General features: G+C 46.9%; 2 protein-coding genes across 4 annotated transcripts; both read left to right on the top strand.

Moving 5' to 3' along the window:
• Positions 1-44: 44 nt before the first annotated feature.
• Positions 45-7220, top strand: LOC128842722 (histidine-rich glycoprotein-like). 3 transcript variants are annotated; one of them, XR_008446099.1, is made up of 6 exons: positions 45-323; positions 2589-2696; positions 3770-3857; positions 4357-4526; positions 4911-5123; positions 7127-7217. XR_008446099.1 is itself a non-coding variant. In XM_054038863.1 (5 exons), exons 1-5 carry the CDS (start codon positions 126-128, stop codon positions 4914-4916), a joined length of 570 nt encoding a protein of 189 aa, XP_053894838.1. In that variant the 5' UTR covers positions 45-125; the 3' UTR covers positions 4917-7220. The 3 variants fall into 3 exon arrangements, 2 of the variants coding, with proteins under 2 accessions (XP_053894838.1, XP_053894837.1); XM_054038863.1 differs by having other exon boundaries at positions 4911-7220; XM_054038862.1 differs by lacking the exons at positions 4911-5123; positions 7127-7217 and having other exon boundaries at positions 4357-4904.
• An 863-nt stretch (positions 7221-8083) lies between these two features.
• Positions 8084-12131, top strand: LOC128842723 (uncharacterized). The gene is made up of 2 exons (XM_054038864.1): positions 8084-8164; positions 10956-12131. The coding sequence occupies exons 1-2, from the start codon at positions 8127-8129 to the stop codon at positions 12028-12030; spliced, it is 1113 nt and encodes a 370-aa protein (XP_053894839.1). The 5' UTR covers positions 8084-8126; the 3' UTR covers positions 12031-12131.
• Positions 12132-21926: the final 9795 nt, after the last annotated feature.

Below are 21926 nucleotides of genomic sequence, written 5' to 3'. Positions count from 1 at the left end.
AATTGATATAACCACATTCTTTTAGCAGACATATTCAGGCTTTCATGGGCAATTCTGATGTAAACCCAAATTACTGGCTTTAGTAAAGCAAAGAGAGGAGAAAGTGATCTCATATTTTAAACAAAATGAAGCTGCTCTCTACAGCACTCTGTCTCACATTGGTGCTCTGTTCTAATGCACAAAGCCAAACTCCTGTAACTTCTGCAGACTGTGACTCGGTTGAAACGGATGCAGCGGTGGCCCTGGATTTGATCAATAAACACCGCAGAGATGGCTACATTTTTACTCTGTTCCGTGTTGCTGATGCCCATGAACAACAGACCGTAAGTATCACTTTGAAGGTCCATCTACAAATTACTCTAGTTTAAAAATGATGGGCCGGATCCTGGTATAAATTGGCATAGCGCCATTGTGTTTAATGTAGGGTTGCCAACTCTCCAGGATTGGGCTGGAGTCTCCCGGAATCGGTATCGATCTCCTGGTGACCATTGAAAGCAATCCAGGAGATTTTAATAGGATATTTTTTTTAAATGACATCACGTCATGTTGGGGGGAAAAAAATCTCCCAGAATAGCTTGAGTCAGAGTTGGCAACCGTAGTTTAATGGCGTTATGCTGATGTAAATCCATAGACCTACACTGATTTACACCAGCTGAGGATCTGGCTCTATGTTCATTTGAAAAATGGCCTGGTTCGCTATGTATGAACCTCATCCTGCAATTTGCTGAGTGCCCTCAGTTCTCATTGACTTCAATGGGACTTTAGGATCTGGGCTACACCCTTAATAGCTTTGTCTGGTGTCCGAATTTAAACTGCAATTAGGTGATAGGTTTCTGGCATTATATAAATATTTTACTTTAGAGCTTCTTGCATCTGAGGATCTCTAAGCACTTTACGCACATTAAATTAACTGACTCAAAGCACCCCTGTGAGCTAGGTATTATATTGTTATCTCCATTTTGGAGACAATGGCTGGTGGGGGAAGTGAAGCACGAGAGGTGAAGCAACACCCAGCAAGTCAGTGACAAAGCTGGGTAGAGAATCCAGATCAGTCAGCTCCCATTCCCATGCCCAGGGCCGACGAGAAGGGGGGAAGCCGGTACAAATTACCGAGGTCCGGCAGTCCGGAAGGGGGCCCGGGGCCCGGCTCCCCCCCTGCTCTCGTCGGCCCTGGTTAGCCGGTCCGCCCTTGCTGGGGGACCCGGAAAAAAATTTTCACCAGGGCCCGAACCCGCTCTCGGTGGCCGCGCCCTTGCCTTAACTACACGACCATCCTTTCTGAGTGGTTGGCTAAAGGTCACACAGCAAATCAGTGACAGAACAAGGAAGAGACCTTAGGAGTGCTGATTCCTAATTCCTTTGCTTTAGTCACTAGATATAATGGAACAAACCCATCCCGGGGAAATTAATGGACATTGGCCAGGGATGAATTTGGCCTACTTGCTTTTATCAAGTTACTTGGATTTTTTTATTCCATTATTTCAGTTTTGGAGAGCTCCTTCTGGTTCAGACTGCCGAACATTATATTATAAAAAAAGACTGATTTGTCCAAATACAAGTAATTCTTGCCATTCATACAACGAAATTCCATAAACACAATGTGGAAGAGTAAGATATTTCTGATCCTGATTGTCTCCCCCGCTTCCCTCTCTTTGGCTTTATCTTCCCACCTGCATTTTCCCAACAGATTAAATTGGCACCTTCTAATATTGGGGCTTATAGGCTAAACATTAAAATCAAATCAAACCTTAGAAGGAGAGCGATCTTGTGATTAATGTACAGGACTGACAATCAAGAAATCTGTGTTCTGTTCCTGAATATCACAGACTCTGACCTTGCGCAAGTTATCTAACCTCAGTTTCCCCATCTGTAAAAAAGAGATAATAATACTTGCCCTCTACACAGGTGTCCTGTGAAGCTAAACTGGTGTTTGCAAAGTACATTAACACCTTTGGATGGAAGGCGTTATAGAAGTAGAAGTGTTAGTTTAACTTCTGCTCCACTAGTGGACATCACAATAATAAAGAGTTATTCTGTTATACTACCACAATTCTTCATTAAATATTCACTTCAGATTGTTTCAGTGGACCAGTAATAACTGATAACACGTCATGCTACCACACAAGGAATGTGGTTTCAATCTCGATTCCAGACTCCTCCAAGCCAGCCCAGATTAGACGCATTGCAGAGTCCAGGTTCTTGATTTTGGAGGAGTGAGTGTACTTCTGTAGCAGCCCTTCTCGGATAATCTGGGTAGGAAATATTGCTCAGATGGGAGGTCTGGTTACTGACTTCAGCAGGAACTGATGTATCTGTAGCTTGGGCCAGATACAGTAAAGAATGGTGATATTTATGTTTGAGGGCCAATGTGTTGTTGGCTAAAAACCAAAAGGAATAAAATGCAACAACCCCCATTCTCACTCACCTATACCCTAGATCCTTGCCAGCCCAGGCAAGCCCATAACAAGGTGTCTGGGTAGACCAACTGAGGGATAAGGGGTAATCCAAATCTAAAAAAAAAATTAGATTGCCTCCTTCACAACAAACTTGTCACATACAAAGGTATTTTCTTTGCTCTTTTTTTCCAGGGGAATTCATCAGTCCTTTATTTGATTCTGAATGTGCTGGAAACCCAGTGCTCTGTATTATCCAGGAGACATTGGGAGGACTGTAAACTCCCACAGCACAATGAAATGGCAAGTAAGAGTATCTCTCCATAGTTGTATGTCAATCACGTCTCAACACAAACACCTCCTCCATGTGAACCTCTGGGCAATGCTATCATATTCTATTGTAAATCTTTGTGGAAACCAAGCATTAATGTCTGTCTATAGTAAAATAGTACCTATAACTTTGGATTGTCAAACACAAGTTAATTGGCTGAGAAAAGGTCATATGGCCCTATCAGCTAAATACAGCTTCAGTTAACCAGTCTGGCAAAATCGGGCTATACACTTATATTCCACTGCTGGTAACTTGTTCTGCTCAGGAACACTGATAATCCAAAGATCTCATACCAGGTACCTAGGGCAGCACTGGGAGTGCATTTTTCCACATATACTTGGTACGTTAGGCAGAAGTGGGAGGTTACATTTTGTCACCCCTCCTTTTCAATGTCTTTGTGATCCCGTCATGCTATGGCTTGATCTGTGGTGCCATCAGTATGCAGATGACATGCAGCAATACATCTTCTTTACATCAGACCCATATGTTGTGATCTGGGATGGAAGCCAACTGGCTGCAATTTAATCAAGACAAGACAGAGGTGAAGCCGATAGGTGGGGGAAAGCATCAAGATCATATGGTAGGGATGGTGTCTGCCGCCCTTTTTAATGTCAGGGAAGATAGATATATCCACTCTTTGTTAATGAGCTTTGCAACTTCTGTGTGCTTCTGGAATTCCAACTATTCCAAGTGGCTAGAAACATTCTACGCTCAAGAAAAGTTAGAGATGGGCTGAGAAGGCTGGATTTGGAGTTAGTTTTGGTTTTGCAAAGCCTTTTCAGTTGGGCAAAACCAAAACTAAAACGCTTTTAGAAATGAGTGCCATTTTATCTGAACTATCAAATTCCAGATGCAATTAGATTAAAGGGCCTTGTGATTCTTAAATGTATTTACAGTATATATAAAAGAGAGACAAATTCTTCATTCAGTTGCATCTGAATAACTCCAATGAAATCAACGAAGGAGCCACATGCTCTCTTAAATTCTATCATATGCCTTATTCTGGAATATTACAGAGTCGATAATTATTCTTTTTTTCTCCCAGGTATTTGGACAATGTAAAACTATCATGTATATAAACAGACAGTTGAAGAAAGAAATACTGCATGGCTATAACTGCACAGTGAGTCCAGGTACAATAACCAGTTCAATGAATCAACATATTTGTAACAAACCATTCCCAATACAGATGCACAAATAGGTGTGCTACTAATGTAGGGTAAATATGACAGATTAGTTAATCTGTTCACAATTCACATTTGAATAAAGTAAAAAAGTAAAATTAATGTTAAGAATGCACTGTAGAATTACAGTATGTAAATCCTGAATCTTTAAAAGCAAAACATGCCATGGAGACCAGCTGAAAAGGTAGACAGATCCATGGAGGGGACTTATTTGCGGTGATAAGATGCTAAAGTGGAACAGAAAAAATGCATAAGTAAATTTTGATTGATTTTTTCCCCCCAAACGGCAGAAATAAATTCCTATGTGGGAAGAGGGTGGGGGGTCACCTGAGAGAAAATCCTCATCTGCTCAATTTCCCATTGTGAGCTGATGTTAAAAACATACACAGTGCCATCCATGACACAGTGTTAATATAAAACCGTGTTGCTAACCATGCCATTGTCACAGAACATTCACAGTTATACAAGTGTGAACAAAACTGCCCTAGAAGACCAACAGCCTTAGAAGACATTGAGCAGCACAGAGGGGACGCTGAGAGAGCCCTGGAGAGGTACAATGAAGATAGTAACCACACACAGTATTTCAAGGTGGATAAAGTACAAAGAGCTACAGTGCAGGTATGTGACATCATATCTTCAAACTAATTAACACAAGGCGAAATCCTGTGAGGTGCTCAACTCTCTGGCCCTCAAAGAGAGTTGAGGGCACTCAGCACCTCATAGGATCAAGCCTATTGTTTGTAAATGTTCAATGCAACTAATAACGTTTATGTTTTTAAGCCCCAGTTCTGCAAACAATTTACACGTGTTCTTAATTTAAAGTTCCTGAGTTGTGCCACTGAAAACAATGGGAGTACTCATCTGCCTAAAGTTATGCAGATGTGTAAGAGTCTGCAAGATCAGGGCCTCCGTTTGTGTGCGTACGCTTTTATTTTTGTCAACAATCTGGTTTATGGTAATATTTTAATTAAAAATCTTTTTTTTAAATATACAACAATGAAGATATAAAACTTGTTGGAGAATAATGAACATGTACATTATTATCTTGGAGTGAACAGCTGGCAATTAGTGATCAGCTCTGTAGTACCTGGATTGTTTGCCATGCTGTGAAATAAACCGGGGAACCTAGCTTCCTGTCACTGAAGTCAAGGACAAAACTCTCTTCAATGACCGCAGAATCTGGTCTTTAGTTCTGCACATGGCTTTGCGGTAATTGTAAGTTTTCCACCTTTTTCTCCTTGTGTTTATATTTCACCCATAATAAAACCAAAATGTCAGCAAAATACATTTATTCCCTTGCCCCCCTTAGTGTTTGCAATACAGGGAAGGCCCTTAGAGTAAAAGGCACAGATTCTAAAGGGTGCAGCCCAGACAAAGGGGGAACTAACGTGGCTTTAAGTAACCTCTGCATCTTCCCATTTCTGGGCTGCTCCACAGCTCCGAAATAACGTAAGCAGCCTTGATAGCCTAACGTGACAGCATCCCATCCCCAGCTGCCTCTGGGCCACAATGCTGCTTGGAATCTCCATAGTGCTGGGTGCTGTGGGCCCACCCCAACACACCTCTCCTCCTACCCTTAGCTTTATGGGGGTCCCTGCCTTGGCCAGATTGGGGCTTTTAGAGTCCCTGCATGCTGCTCCAGCCCTTTTATCCAGTGTAGACTTTGACTTGGTCTACCTACAGTCTGAGTATTGTGTAGAATCCAGTTTAGTTAAATCACTGCAAACACTTTGTGTGGACACAATTATTTTGGATAATCAGTTAGACGGTGTGTTTTATATCAATTTAATGTATTTATTTATTTATTTGCCACTTTAAGTTAAATTGATATAGGGTACTTAGTTTGAAATCCGAGTATCCACCAAAAAATAATGTTAATTTCATTACTATAACCCAAATCCCACTCACCTTACTCATGGGTTTGCACCAATTTCTTAACCAATTTATTTAAACCAGTGTAACTTCTATGTGTAGGCAAGCCCTTAGCTGAGGTAATTCCCAATATAGAGGTGAAATAACTTTTTTTTTTTTCTCAGATGAAATTGAACATGGGAAAAATCTGTCCTGGAGCTAATAGTATCAGAAGGTTTGGGTTTTTTTTTTTTTAATTTCTGCAGGAGCAAAGGCCAGATTCTGCCCCCTTACTCATACTGAGCAGTACCTTACTCTGTACGCAGTGCCATTGATTTCAGTAAAAAGAACAGGAGTACTTGTGGCACCTTAGAGACCCATTTCCAGCAATTGACAAGGAGATATGAGGAACTGGGCGGAGGGGGGGGGGGAATAAGCATGGGGAAATAGTTTTACAGTTCCACATATCTCCTTGTCAATTGCTGGAAATGGGCCATTTTCATTACCACTACAAACAGTTCTTTTTCTCTCCTGCTGATAAAAGCTCACCTTAACTGATCACTCTCCTTATAGTGTGTATAGTAACACCCATTGTTTCGTGTTCTCTGTGTATATATCTATCTTCCTACTGTATTTTCCACTGCATGCATCCGATGAAGTAGGCTGTAGCCCACGAAAGCTTATGCTCAAATAAATGTGTTAGTCTCTTCTAAGGTGCCACAAGTACTCCTGTTCTTTTTGCGGATACAGACTAACACGGCTGCTACTCTGAAACCATTGATTTCAGTGTGAATTAAACACTGAAGTGGCAGAATCTGGTCCTAAATTAGTATCAGCACTTCCAGATCCTATTCTTCCATCACTGGATACGAGAAACTCCCATTCAGTCGGCCTCTGGATTATTAAGAAAGTAGAAATTGTGCTTAGGGTGAAGAATCTAGTGGCTCTACTTTCTGAAAACACAGGCCCTGGTCAAGAAAGGGACAGGAGATATGGTGGACAGCACGTGGCAGACACAGAAGCAGACACTCATGCAAAAAAATTTATTAGCGAGGGAATTATGCTATAATATCAAATCCTGCACTCCTTACTCATCATGTAAAAAGCAACAGAGGGTCCTGTGGCACCTTTAAGACTAACAGAAGTATTGGGAGCATAAGCTTTCGTGGGTAAGAACTTCACTTCTTCAGATGCAAGTGCATCATGGGTGCATGTGCAAAAACATAAAACAGCATAGCTAGTCAAAGAGTTCTGTGAGGGACATTTGGGCTACAGTAATGAAATTAATGTTATTTTTTAAAATGATAAAGTGTATTTCAAATGCATTAGGTTATTCACTTGGTGCTCATACAGCCTGTTTCTTCCAGATCACACCTCAGCCGGGATACGTTGTCGAATTTACTATAAAAGAGACCTGCTGCTCCAAATCCACACCACATGCAAATGTGTCTGAATGTGAATTTCTGCATGACAGATATGCTGTAAGTAGAGCAATGGAGAAGGAATTGTTGCAACGTGTTGGGACAAGGGTCAATTTTCACAATATGTCCCAGTGTTTCTTACATGCCCCTTGCGGCCTGACTGGGTCATGAGTCCATGTGCAAAGAATAGGCTCGAAGGGGTCCATACTCCTCCATACACAGGCAAGTGCACAGGGAGTGGGCAGAGAGGTGTGTGTAGGGGGAACCTTGTCTCCCCCTCAAATGCACTGGCCAAGAGAGTGTAGCTATCATGAGTGGGACATTAATCTGCCCTCCGTAAACATCTGCAGTAAATTACTTCCTCTCAGGAGCAAGAGGGGAGTGAGGGGCAGTCAATTCCTTCCTGGGGCTAGATGTGGCCCACTACTCAGAGTTTTGAGCAAAGGTTCAGTCTAGTCCAATCTAGTGAGACGAGAGATAAGTAAACGGAAGGGGAGAGAGATAAAATCATACATTCAAAGGATTTTTTTCCTTTGAAAAATAGATCAACTACCCCCACCAGGAATCAGAGTAAGCAGGCTAATTGCTCATGGACTAGAAGTAGGTCTTGAGGAGGTTTTGAAGGAAATGGAGTAATGGCCTTATAGAGTGATGCTGAGTGGATGTCCATGATTACGCGGAACAATCTGGCCTCAATAATTCTTTGCACTTTAGATACGATTTAATAGGTAAATGTAATTGGCCAATATTTTCAAAATGGGTGCTTAAAGTTAGGTTCCTAAGACCAGAGGTAGATACCTAAATAAGTGGCTTGATTTTCAACCTGCCGAGACTCCAGTAGCTTCCACTGGCTTCAACATCATAAGAACCCAAATGTATGTTGTTTTTCCTGCACAGCACGTGGGATTCTGCAGGGGAAAATTTGCGAGTGACACAAAAAATCCTGATGTCCTTGCGATATCCTGTGAAATCTACGATCCCTGGGTATGTAGTCAATTATCTTAACGTTACAGAAACATCCCTGGCAACTTTCGAATGCATGTTCCTGAGGCTTCATGGAAAGAAGCACACTGAATAGGCCCAGACTGACCGCTGCAGCCGACGAGTGAACTTGGGAGAAGAGTACAAGGGTGGCTGTATACCACTTCTGTGTTCTCCTCTACGTCACCTGTGTACCAGGCCACTCCCCTGGAATAAATTAAGCAGACTGAGGGCTGCTCTAAATTGTGCTTGGTACCAATAGCTCCAGGGGATTTACATGGCAGCCAAGGATCACCAGGGTACAAGGAAGCCCTGGCTATGCTCTCTTTCTCTCAGTCATGCCCCCTTCACTGGCTCTATGCCACCTAAGGGATCCATCTAAACTGGGATGAGCCACCCATGGCCAGCTACGCCCTCACCTCTCTTCTGACATCTGCAATCTACAACTTGTTATAACGAACAGAAAACCAAAATCACATACCATAACCCGACATGAAAGGGCTGTGCAGTGCAACCCTGATCTTCGATATAATGCAAGGCTCAGTAGTACATTGTAAGTAGGTGACAGGAGTACAAGTCTATATTCTAAATATAAAAAGTAAACATTAAATCATAATTAAGCCTTAGGACAAGAATATTCATGCAAGGCAGGCTGCGCTGAGCTTTCGAGGAAGAATATTTTCTTCCTATAGTCTACCCCACAAAATGAACACCACCCATCACTTCTGTTTCCTTCACCTTCATAATGAGACACTTCCCACAAACACCTATGTGAATGCCAGAAAGTTACCCCCAATAAATGGGCAGATAACCTATAGCTTACATGCATTTATCCTCTGGCTGAGTGAGCTACCTTCATGAAGCAGCCACGGGCTCCGTGCCAGAAGCCTGATCTCAGCTGATGCTGCACATTGCCTATCTCCTGCTGTTTCCTGACCTGAGTGCAGCTGTTAGACCTAGTATGGGGGTAAGCAGAGTATGGTGAAGGGGCAGGAATGTGTGATTCCCAGAAAGCAAGCAACAGTGACAGCGATGACTCACTGCAGGCAAGTATTCCAATCTAACGCTGCCTCCCAACAGACTCCCTTACTCCATGCTACACCAACTGCTAGAATATATACATGCACACCCTGGAAATTAGTCTCCTCCTGGTGACATCCATTTAGGGATTAGCTAGTTTCCTGAGTGCTAAAAGACCCGAATCATAGAATCGTAGGACTGAAAGGGATCTTGAGAGATCATCTAGTCCAGTCCCCTGAACTCATGGCAGGACTAAGTATTATCTAGACCTTCCTTGATATGTTTATCTAATCTGCTCTTAATGATCTCCAGTGCTGGAGATTCCACAACCTCCCTAGGCAATTTACTCCAGTGCTTAACCACCCTGACAGTTAGGAAGTTTTTCCTAATGTTCAACCTAAACAGTCCTTGCTACAATTTAAGCCCATTGCTTCTTGTCCTATCCTCAGAGGTTAAGGACAACAATTTTTCTCCCTTCTTGTAACCTTTTACATACTTGAAAACTGTTATCATGTCCCCTCTCAGTCTTCTCTTCTCCAGACTAAACAAAACCAGTTTTTTTTCAATCTTCCCTCACAGGTCATGTTTTCTAGACCGTTAATCATTTCTGTTGCTCTTCTCTGGACTTTCTCCAATTTGTCCACATCTTTCCTGAAATGTGGCACCCAGAACTGGCCACAATACTTCAGTTGAGGCCTAATCATCGTGGAGTAGAGCAGAAGAATTACTTCTTGTGTCTTGCTTACAATGCTCCTGCTAATACATCCCAGAATGATGTTTACTTTTTTTGCAAGAGTGTTACACTGTTGACTCATATTTAGCTTGTGGTCCACTATGACCCCCACATCCCTTTCTGCAGTACTCCTTTCTAGGCACTCATTTCCCATTTTGTATGTGCGCAACTGATTGTTCCTTCCTAAGTGGAGTACTTTGCATTTGTCCTTATGGTGTTCACTGGAGTTACCTCAAACATGAATTTGTCACATACTGTTTAATAAATATGTAATAAGGGAAAAGATTTTCAGTCCAAATAAGCGTAAGAGATACAGCAGCCAATAGAAGACCTAATAAGGTAAAGAAATAGAAATAATGGGCCTGATTCTCATTAACATTAAGGCACCTTTACACTGCTAATTACATTGACATCCACTGTAAGACACCATTAACCTGCCAGAGTGGTGTAAGGGGTCCTATTGTAAATGAGACTCAGGCCCAGCATGTTAAGCGATTTGGTAGCCTATTATTGAGATGTACCACAGATAAAATTTTCAGGAACAGAGCAGAGCAAACTAGTTGCAATGAAGAAATGAGGGAATAAATTTTGCCTTTTTTCTTTTTCTTCTCGTTATTGCTCTTTATTTTCTGATCGCACTCAGAGGTGTCAATCAGGGTCTGGATCCCCTAGTGCTAGTGCTGCATAAATACATATGGAGGCATGGCCCTTCCACCATTCACAAGTAAAATTTTGCTAATTTTGTTTTTGTAATTATTTTGCAAAAAGCTGTTTATGAAAATTTTGGCTAATTGATTGTTTCATTTCATTGCATTGTTGTTTGTTATTTCTAGTTGCCTCCGGGTAATACAGATTGGTCACTTGGCATCATATGGTATTTCCACTTCGCCAACTCTATTATAGTCCTATGTTTGAAATGTACAGGTGTTAACGAAAGCCTTGTAAATAACTCCTTTTATTGCTTTCTCTCTCTTTTTGTGTGTGTGTGTATGTGACATGAACATCTTTGATGACTATTTACACTGGTTTGGTTACGGAAAGTGTGACAGACCTCCCTTCCACCATCACCCCCACTCCGGAGAACATCATCACCACCACCACTTCTCTGGGCAAGGACATCCCCGCCCCAGTCCACACAGACATCATCATCATCACAGCTTTGGCCCTGGACATCGTCAGAGACATTACCATAGATGCCCACCACCTCCTGAAAATAGAGTCCTCCACCCTGAAGGATCTGAGCATCATCACAATTTCTCTGGAGAGGAACATAAGCATGGGCCTCCTCATCTTTCTCCATCAGGTCCTCATTATCCTCCCCCGCCTCCTGGCAGACCACATGACAGACATCATTATCCCGGCTTTGGCCCTGGACATCGTCAGAGACATTACCATAGATGCCCACCACCTCCTGAAAATAGGGTCCTCCACCCTGAAGGATCTGAGCATCATCACAATTTCTCTGAAGAGGAACATGAGCATGGGCCTCCTCATCTTTCTCCATCAGGTCCTCATTATCCTCCCCTGCCTCCTGGCAGACCACATGACAGACATCATTATCCCGGCTTTGGCCCTGGACATCGTCAGAGACATTACCATAGATGCCCACCACCTCCTGAAAATAGAGTCCTCCACCCTGAAGGATCTGAGCATCATCACAATTTCTCTGAAGAGGAACATAAGCATGGGCCTCCTCATCTTTCTCCATCAGGTCCTCATTATCCTCCCCCGCCTCCTGGCAGACCACATGACAGACATCATTATCCCGGCTTTGGCCCTGGACATCGTCAGAGATATTACCATAGATGCCCACCACCTCCTGAAAATAGGGTCCTCCACCCTGAAGGATCTGAGCATCATCACAATTTCTCTGGAGAGGAACATCAGCATGGGCGTCCTCATCTTCCTCCTCCACCCGGTCCTCATTATCCTCCCCCTCCTTATGGTTGTAAACACGGCCATAGACATAACCGTCTACACCATCAGGGGTCTAGCAATTTTTCCCAGGAAAGAGGAGGACATGAAGGCAGCTCCTCAGAAGAGCACATTTCATCCCAAACACCTCATCCTTTCCATAAAAGACAGGTTGGATCCATCCATCACATTCCAGTTTTAAATCAGCATGATGTCCTCCCAGCTCCTGCTGCAAACTTCCCTGACCATCCGCCAGCTCCCCAGAATCCATTTTGCAAATATTTAAGCGAGAAACCAGCAATTCAGCCTTTTCCACAAGCCCCTTCAGAATCTAAATCATGCCCAGGAAAACCCAAGTATGATCTGCCAGACCTTTTGCCTTTATTTCCCCCTAGATCTACACAGTGAATGTTTTTCTTTTAATTGAAATGCTCATCATTCCAAGCCCTCAATCAGTGTAATCTGATCTCGCTCCATTGATTTCAGTGGTGCTATACCAATTTATACGTAGCCCCAAAGATGTAACGTGGAGAAAAAAAATATCCTAACAATGAATATTAAACTACAATTTTTCATAGTGAAAATTAGAATACATGCTTCTATATACACGTGTGGTATACTGTTTATGACAAATGCATCTATTGCAAATTCATGCCCATAAAGCTCTGCAGTTCATTATCCAGTCTCTCTCTGTCTTTCATAGGTGCCGACTCCATGGGTGCGCCAGGGCTGGAACACCCAGGGGAAAAAATTAGTGGGTGCTTAGCACCCACTGGCAGCCAAGCTTCCCTCCCTCCAGCCCCAGCACCTCCCACCCACTGGCAGCCCGCCGATGAACTCCTCCCCCTCCCTCCCAGCACCTCCTACCTGCCGCCAATCAGCTGTTCTGCAGCATGCAGGAGGAATTGGGAGGGAAGGGGAGGAGCAGAGAAGGGGTGTGCTCAGGGGAGGGGGTGGAACAGGCAAGAAGAGGTGGGACGGGGCAGAGTGGGGGCAGGAAGAGGCAGAGCAGGGTAGGGGTTTGGGAGAAGAGGTGGAGTGGGGGTGGGGCCTAGGGCTGAGCAGAGGTTGAGCACCCCGGGAAAAGTTGGAAGCCGGAGCCTGTACACTTCACAAAGGTTTCATAACCTACAAAGACACACAAAAAGATGAATAGCTCAGGGATTATTAATGGGTAAAGAGCTTTTTTTCACCAGAATGTCACAAGGTCAAATCCAGCCCAGGTCTGAACTGAAAACAGTTAGCATGTGATGGGTGTTCAGGGTCCTACATGAAGTGAACTTAGTTTCACTCCTGTTAGGCCTGGTCCACACTAACCCCCCACTTCGGACTAAGGTACGCAAATTCAGCTACATTAGTAACATAGCTGAATTCGAAGTACCTTAGTCCGAACTTACCGCGGGTCCAGACGCGGCAGGCAGGCTCCCCCGTCGATGCCGCGTACTCCTCTCGCCGAGCTGGAGTACCGGCGTCGACGGCGAGCACTTCCGGGATCGATCCGGGATCGATTTATCGTGTCTTAACCAGACGCGATAAATCGATCCCAGAACATCGATTGCCTGCCGCCGGACCCTCCGGTAAGTGAAGACGTACCCTTAGAAAGGTGTCCAGTTCACACCACTACTGCTATTATTAGAAGTCTCAGCAAGTTTTGCACAGGCCTGGAGACTGAGCTTCCACTGCCATCTGATCTGTAGACCTAGTCCCTCCAGGCACTATGGCAGGGCAGTATGCGGGGAGCTTGCGCAGCCAGTACTGTACCCACCCTGGCTAATCCAGCACCGCTTTCGTTTCTCAAAAAGTGTTCAAAGCAAATAAAACAGAAAATGTTGGCTTTTCCTGATGCAGAAACACATCACTTTATGGGCCTGGTTTTTCAGAGGTGCAGTTCCACGGAGGACAGCAATGATAGGAAAGCTACTGTAGATCGACTGACACTGCAGTGCCAAAGGTTTGACCACCCCATTGTCTAGACCTGCTCTGTGCAGGATTAGATGACACAGTGGTACCAGCCCCACTGTAGCAGAGCACAGAAGGGCCCCTTTGGCTCCTGCCTCAGCTAGGTTCACAAAGTCACTCTGAGACCTTGGGGTTAGTAACCACTGGTGCAGTTTATTCACTGACTTGTTCCCACCACCCTTTCACCATATACAGTTGGCCCTTCACCATCTGCAGGCAGGAGGGAAGCACTACTTCCCTGCTTCTGCTCCCTGCCTTTTCCCTTTCAGCACCGGCCCCCTTCCTCTGAGGCTTTTATGCAGCCCCAGGCTAATTAGGCAGCAGCTGTCTCTGCTTCCCCAATTAGGGCCAGTTTACCTCCAGCCAGCTCTAATTTATTTCCCTAAATGGGAGCTGGTGTGACAGAGGGCTGAATCAGCAACCCTTTGCCCAGCACCCTGTCACACCCATCTACAATCATATTTACTTACTTACCTTACAGGGACCTTGTGAGATTTAACTAGCAGGGCCGCACAGAGGATTCAGGGGGCCTGGGGTCTTCGGCGGCGGGGGTCCTTCCACTCCGGGTCTTCGGGGCACTTCGGCGGCGGGTCCCAGAGCGAGTGAAGGACCCGCCACCGAATTGCCGCCAAAGACACGGAGCGGAAGATAGCTCCGGGTCTTCGGCAGCGGGTCCTTCACTCGGTGCCGCCGAAGACCCGCCGAAAACTCTCGTGGGGGCCCCTGCGGGACCCGGGGCCTGGGGAAAATTCCCCACTTGCCCCCCTCGGGCGGCCCTGTTAACTAGTTGATATTTCTGGTGCAAAGAATCAGGTAAAGTATTGAGGGGGGACTGAGATTAGATGACGAGCTCAGGGAGGGAGACTAGGACTGGGAGGCTTTGCGTACAGGAGCTGAGAGACAGATCGGATGAGGAACCAGGCAGGAGGAACTGGGAGTGGCTGTGCACAAAGAATGAAACTGAATGCGAGGAAGGGAACAGAATGGAAGTTGTGGGGAAATTGGGGCTTGGACAGTGAATCCAGAGGGAGAGATCTGAACTGCCTGAGCAAGGAGACTGGGACTGGAATGAGAAGCCTAACGAGTGCTGATTGGGACCAGATAGGCAAGGAGAATAAAACTGGGACAAGGAGACGGGGTGGGGGAGAGACAGGACTGGGATGGAGGAAGAGCACAGAAGGGGTTACACTTGTGGGGGACAAGCAGAAGAGTCTGTGCCCACTAGAGAATACTCCCTTTTAGTGCCTGGAATGTAATTCAAGATTCCTGAGTCTCATCGCTCCAAATATCTATGAACCCACTGGCACCGTGTTTGTCTTAACCCCGTCTCATGCTGGTCTACAGAGAGGATGACAGTGTACTATTGCTATCAGTTACTGTTAGCTCAAGGGGCAGAGGTCTGTGCAATAGAAAAGATGGTTACTTACCTCTCGTAACTGTTGTTCTTCAAGATGTGTTGTTCACGTCCATTCCAATTAGGTGTGTGCGCACTGCGTGCACGGATGTCATAAACTTTTTCCCTTAGCAGCTCCCGTCGGGCGGCAGAGGAGGCCCCTAGATTGGCGCCCTTATGGCGCTGTATCTAGTACCCTGCCGGCCCAACCCCCCTTCGGTTCCTTCTTGCCATTGACTCCGACAGAGGGGAAGGGGGGCGGGTATTGTAATGGACGTGAACAACACATCTCGAAGAACAACAGTTACGAGATGTAAATATCCGTCTTTTTTTCTTCGAGTGCTTGTTCACGTCCACTCCAATTAGGTGACTTCCAGGCTGACCATCGGAGGTGAGTAGGAGTCAAGGAATGATTGATTGGAGGACAGCCCTGCTGACCGCTGTATGGTTTCTGGCCTGTTGGTTGATGGTATAGTGGGCTGTAAACGTATGCACTGAGACCAGGTAGCTGCTTTGCAGATTTTGTGGATCGGTACCTGCGCCAGAAAGGCAGTCGAAGACGCTTGCTCTCTCGTCGAATGGGCTGTGATTGCAGGAGCTGGGAACTTAGCGAGCTCATAGAGCGTGCAAATGCAGTCTGTGATCCAGGACGAGATGCGCTGAGAAGATACTGGAAGGCCCTTCATTCTATCTGCTATGGCTGAGAACAGTTTGGTTGATTTGCGAAAAGGCCTTGTGCACTCTGTGTAGAACACTAGGGCTCTTCGAACATCTAGCGTGTGTAAGCTCTGCTGCTGTGGACTCGTGTGAGGCTTTGGAAAAAACACAGGCAGGCAGATGTCGTGACCCATGTGGAACTCGGAGACCACCTTGGGGAGGAATCTAGGGTGTGGTCTAAGTTGTACCTTGTCCTTATGAAACACCATGTAAGGGGGTTTGGAGGTGAGAGCCTTTAGTTCAGACACTCTCCTGGCCGATGTAATGGCCACCAAGAACGCTACCTTCCGTCAAAGGTAAAGGAGGGAATAAGTGGCCAAGGGCTCGAACGGTGGGCCCATGAGCTTGGAGAGGACCAGGTTCAGATTCCAGGTTGGTACTGGTGGTCGAAAGTAAGGGTATACCCTCGCCAATCCCTTGAGGAAACGCACCACCATGGGATTTGTGAATACTGAGCGCCCAGATTCCCCTGGATGGAAAGCTGAGATAGCCGCCAGGTGTACTCTGATGGATGAAAGTGATAGGCCTTGTTGCTTGAGGTCAAGCAGGTAGTCCAGTATAACCGGGATAGATACCTGGAGAGGTAACAAATGTCTGAGTTCACACCAGCAGGAGAACCTTTTCCACTTGGCCAAGTAAGTTGACCTAGGGGAAGGCTTCTTGCTGCCAAGAAGTATCTGTCTCACTAGCTGAGAGCACTGGCACTCAATCAAGTTTAGCCATGGAGCTTCCAAGCCATGAGGTGCAGGGACTGTAGGTTCAGGTGAAGAAGGTGCCCGTGGCTCTGAGTGATCAAGTCCGGATACAGGGATAGGACTATTGGGGCATCTACTGATAGTTTGAGGAGTGTTGTATACCAATGCTGACGTGACCAGGACGAGGCAAGCAGGATCACCATTGCTCTGTCCCTGCATATCTTGAGCAAGACCCTGTAGATCAGCGGGATTGGAGGGAAGGCATACTTCAGGTCCTCTCCCCACTGTATTAAGAACGCATCAGAGATGGAGCCTGGCTGTGGTTTTGGAATGATCAGAACCAAGGGCACTGTTTGTTGTCCTTGGTGGTGAATAGATCGACTTGGGGATAACCCCACTTTTGGAAAATTGACTGCATGACATCTGATTGGACCGACCACTCGTGAGCTTGGTAGGACCTGCTGAGGCAATCTGAGGCGTTCGTCACACTGGGGAGGTAGGATGCTTCCAGTTGTATGGACAGGGCTATACAGAAGTCCCAGAGGAGAAGAGCCTTGCAGCAGAGGGGTGAGGAGCGAGCTCTGCCCTGTTTGTTTATGTAGAACAAGGCGGTGGTGTTGTCTGTCAGGACTGTCATGCTGTGACCTTGCAAAGTGGCGTGAAAGGTTTGACAGGCCAGACAAACCAATCTGAGCTCCTTCAGGTTGATATGGAGGGGTATCTCGTCCTGTGTCCACAGACCTTGTGTTCTCAGTTCCCTTAGGTGTGCACCACAACCCAAATCTGGCACATGTATTACTATCGTCAGTGAAGGTTGGGTTGTGATGAAGGGAACACCGGCACAGACTACAGGTTGGTCCATCCACCAACGCAGAGACTCTCGAACTTGCCTGGGTACCGTTGCTATTATGGCCAGGCTGTCTTATACCGGGTGGTAACATGATGTGAGCCACACTTGTAGGGGTCTCAGCCTCAGTCTGGCATACTTGACTACATAAGTACAGGCTGCCATATGCCCTATTAACTTCAGGCAACCCTTCACGGTTGTGGTGGGGTATTGTAATATCGTTTTGACAATTTGTTGTATGGCCTGAAACCTGGGTTCTCAGAGGCTCCCTTTTGCCTATACTGAGCCCGATACCGCCACTATGAATTCTATCCTTTGGGTTGGTATGAGTGATGACTTGCTTATGTTGAGAAAGAGACCTACTCTGTGAAAGGTGTCCATGACCAATGTAACATGGGACTGCACCTGCTCTCTGGAGCACCCTGTCAGCAGCCAGTCGTCGAGGTATGGGTACACTCAAACCTGTCTTTTGTGTAAAAAAGCCGCTACCACCGCCATGCACTTGGTGAACACGTGGGGGGACTGTGGAAAGTCCAAGCGGGAGCAACGTGAACTGGTAATGCTTGCGGTTTATCACAAACCGTAGGAAACATCTGTGTGCTGGATGGATGGCAATGTGGAAATAAGCGTCCTTCATGTCAAGGGCAGCGTACCAATCTCCCGGATCCAGTGATGGAATGATAGTGCTTAGGGAGACCATGCGGAACCTGAGCTTGATGATAAATTTGTTGAGTCCGTGAAGGTCTAGAATGAGTCGGACACCCACCTTTGCCTTGGGGATTAGGAAATAATGGGAGTAGAATCCCTTTCCCCTTAGCATCTGGGGAAGCTCCTCCACCACCCCTATATCGATGAGTAATCGCACCTCCTGCATAAGGAGTTGCTCGTGAGAGGGGTCCCTGAAGAGGGATGGGGAAAGGGGATGGCAGGGAGGGAAGGTGGAGAACTGGAGGGAGTATCCTACCTGTACCATGCGTAGGACTCAGTGGTCCGATGTTATACAGGACCACTCACGGTAGAAGTGGGATAGCCAGTTTAAGAACTGTGGGGAGGGATCCTGGGATTGGATTGGTAGGCTGTCCTTGTGCGTGCCTTCAAAACTCTTGCTTGCCTCCTGGCTGGGGCTTATTTGGGCCTTGGTTGGATGCGTTGTTTGACGATCTGCATCTATTATTCCTGCCTTGCCTGCGGTAGGGGTCTTGTTTGGGGCGAGGTTGGTATTGCCTCTGCTGAGGAGGTTGAGGCCTGAAGGCTTCCTCTGGGTTGCTGGTGTGTGCATTCCCAGGGATTTCATTGTAGCCCTGGAATCCTTGAGGCAATGCATCCTGGAGTCAGTTGGCTCCGAAAAGAGGCCAGAGCCTTCAAAAGGGTGGTCTTGCAATGTGTTTTGGACCTCAGGCGGCAGGCCTGACACCTGTAGCCATGCTGAATGCCTCATAACCACTCCTGATTATATGGTTCTGGCCGCAGAGTCAGCCAAATTGAGGGAGGCTTGCAGAGATGTCTTGGCTACTGCTTTTCTTTCCTCAATTAGCACAGAAAACTCTGTATGCGAATGCTGAGACAGGCGATCCTTAAACTTGGACATAGTGTTCCAAGAGCTAAAGTTGTGTCTGTTAAGGATGGCCTGTTGGTTGGCTATCCTGAGTTGTAGGCCTCCCGACGAGTAGACCTTCCTATCAAAGAGGTCCAATCGTTTAGCCTCTTTGGACTTTGGTGCCGAGGCCTGCTGACCCTGACGTTCTTTTTCATTCATGGCTGACATGACCAGGGAGCATGGTGGAGGGTGGGAAAACAAGAATTCATAGCCCTCAGGTGGGGCGAAGTATTTTCTCTCCACGCCCCTACCCGTCGGGGTTATAGAAGCCAAGGTTTGCCAGATTGTCTTATAGTTACTCTGGATAGTCTTGATCAGTGGTATAATGCTACCCTTGAGGGTCCTTCCGGGGCCAGGATATCAACCATCGGAACTTCTGGCTCAACGGCCTCTTCCGCCTGAAGGCCCATATTAAGGGCAATCTGGCGCAGAAGTTCTTGATTGGCCCTGTGGTCGATAGGTGGGGGTCCTGAGACAGATGTTCCCACCACTGCCTCATCTGGGGAGGATGAGGACGTGTGCTGAGGCTGGTTGCCATCGTCCTGACCCTCCTGTAATCCCCCATAGTCCTGAGCCATGTCGGGGCCTGTCAAGGCTGTCGTTGTTTGAGAAGCAGACTGTGCTTCCTGAGGTCTTGGGGTCATGCCTCTCGGTAGTGGTGTGGGCAATGGATCACCCTCTGTTGGCTGCTCTGGGGGGGTCTGAGGTCGGTCTAGAGAGTGTGACCTCTCTTGCCCTCAAGGTGCATTTATTTGGCGACCTTGAGTGGCGTCGTGTTGAGTGCACTGACCTGGAGGCTCTAAAAAATGTGCCCTGTTGTTGGTGATAGGCCCAGGGGGTCCAAAAGGGCCACTTCCCCGGAGGCAGCCACTGCAGCTGTGTGGGACTCTACTGCTCTTAGTCCAGTGCCTGCTATAACTCGAGCGGCCTGAGTCGGCTTTAGAGTCTGAGGAGGCTGAAGGGGAGGACCAAGGCGGTGCTGATGATATTTGTGCCCCTGGGGGGTGCCAAGAGGTGCGGGCCAGGGACCGATGCCGAGAGGATCAGGATAGTGAGTGGTACCGGCTATCCCAAGACCTGGACCGTCCTAGAGAATACGGTGCCGGGGAAGTGGCTGGTACCATGCTTTGGTGCCGAGTAGCTGAGGACGATGTGAAGCGATGCCGGGTCCTCGGTGTGGGTGCTGAGGACGCTTCTTCCTCCAGTGCCGTAACCTCATGTGGGGTTGTCAGTGCCGGGGAGTGGCGCTGTGGCGAGTCGAACGGGAATGGTGCCCTGAGCGGTGCCGGATTGGTGACCTCAAGCGGCACACCACTGCCGGTCTCCCTCTGGACGGCACCCATCTGGACGGTGCTGGAGGCTTCTCCCTGCATGGGAGGGGATTGGGCACCAACCGTTCAATGAGGTCCTTTGCAGCCTCAAATGTGTCAGGCATGGAGGGGGGTTCCAAGACCTCCTCTAGACACTGGTCCGCGCTGAAGTCGCTGGGCGCTGGACTCAATGGCACCTGCAGTGCCAGAGTCAACGGTGCTGGCTCCTGATGGGAAACAGAGTCCTGCCTCTGAGTTGTAGGAGCCTGTCTGAGTGTCTTGGTCACTCTTTGAGGGGATCGTCCTCTTTCCCCTTTCTTATGCTGCTTGGCCGGTGCCGGGAAGGTTGAGTGGTGCCAGGGCTGGTCGGCTTGTCTTGGTGCCTGGGATTTATGGTGCCGGGAATCTCTAGAGCCCAGTGCCGAATCATGTACCGATGCCGGGGCACTTCTCACCGAGGAGCTTGGGCCCAGCACCAGGCGGTCTGGGGACGTTGGTTGTAATGCGGCCTCCATGAGCAGCTGCTTAAGACAAAAGTTTCTCTCTTTCTTAGTTCGGGGCTTAAAGGCCTTGCAAATTTTGCAGTGCTCAGCCTGGTGTGCCTCCCCCAGACACCTAAGTCAGGAGTCGTGGGGGTCACTCTTGGGCATAGATTTGTGGCAGATAGCGCAAGCCTTAAATCCCTGGGCTTGCGGCATGCCCCGCAGCCCAAGGCTTGCGGCTGGAACTAAATCCCAGTCACGTCTAACTAAACTGTACCTAACTAACTTACTATTTAACAACAAACTGTCTAACTGGTAAAACTAGAATGCTAAGGGATCACTCGCAAGTTCCAACACTGCCACGGACGGTAAGAAGGAACTGAAGGGGGGTTGGGCTGGCAGGGTAATATATACAGTGCCATAAGGGCGCCACTCTACGGGGCTCCTCTGCCGTCCCGACGAGAGATGCTAAGGGGAAAAGTTTCCGACATCCGTGCACGCAGCGCGCACACACCTAATTGGAATGGACATGAACAAACACTCGAAGAACTAAAGGTTCCAGTCCTGCTGATGACCCAAGCGGATGTAATTATGATGCCACATGATGGACTTTCTCTTTTCTCAGTTTGCTTTTTTTTAAACCTAGGAAATTACAACAAAAAAACTAAGTTAAAAAACCATTAGGTTGAGTAAGTCACTTCACTTCTCTGTGCCTCATTTTCAGCATATGCTTAATAAGGCTTAGCTAGTGCACCAGAGAGTTGTGAGGACTGATTTGTTTATGGCCCAGACGCAGGATCCACAGGGTTGCAAGCGTCGGCACTGGCAGTTCCAATTGCAAGACAAGTGTCAATGATTGTAAAGCGCGTTTTAAATGTTAAGTGTTATTAGTCAGTTATGCACATTTGTGCAGAGTAATTTTTGATACATGGGCTGATTTCCTAGCAGGCCGGCTCTACCATTTTTGCCGCCCCAAGCAAAAATAAAAAAAGCCACTCGGACTGCCGAAGCAAAAAAAATGGCACATGGACAGAATGCCGCCCCTTAGCATGTGCCACCCCAGGCACATGATTCCCCTGCTGGTGCCTGGAGCCAGCC

This window comes from Malaclemys terrapin, chromosome 9 (genome assembly GCF_027887155.1).
Source record: "Malaclemys terrapin pileata isolate rMalTer1 chromosome 9, rMalTer1.hap1, whole genome shotgun sequence".
NCBI classification, from domain to species: Eukaryota; Metazoa; Chordata; order Testudines; family Emydidae; genus Malaclemys; species Malaclemys terrapin.
This window is presented reverse-complemented; position numbering and strand designations above follow the sequence as displayed.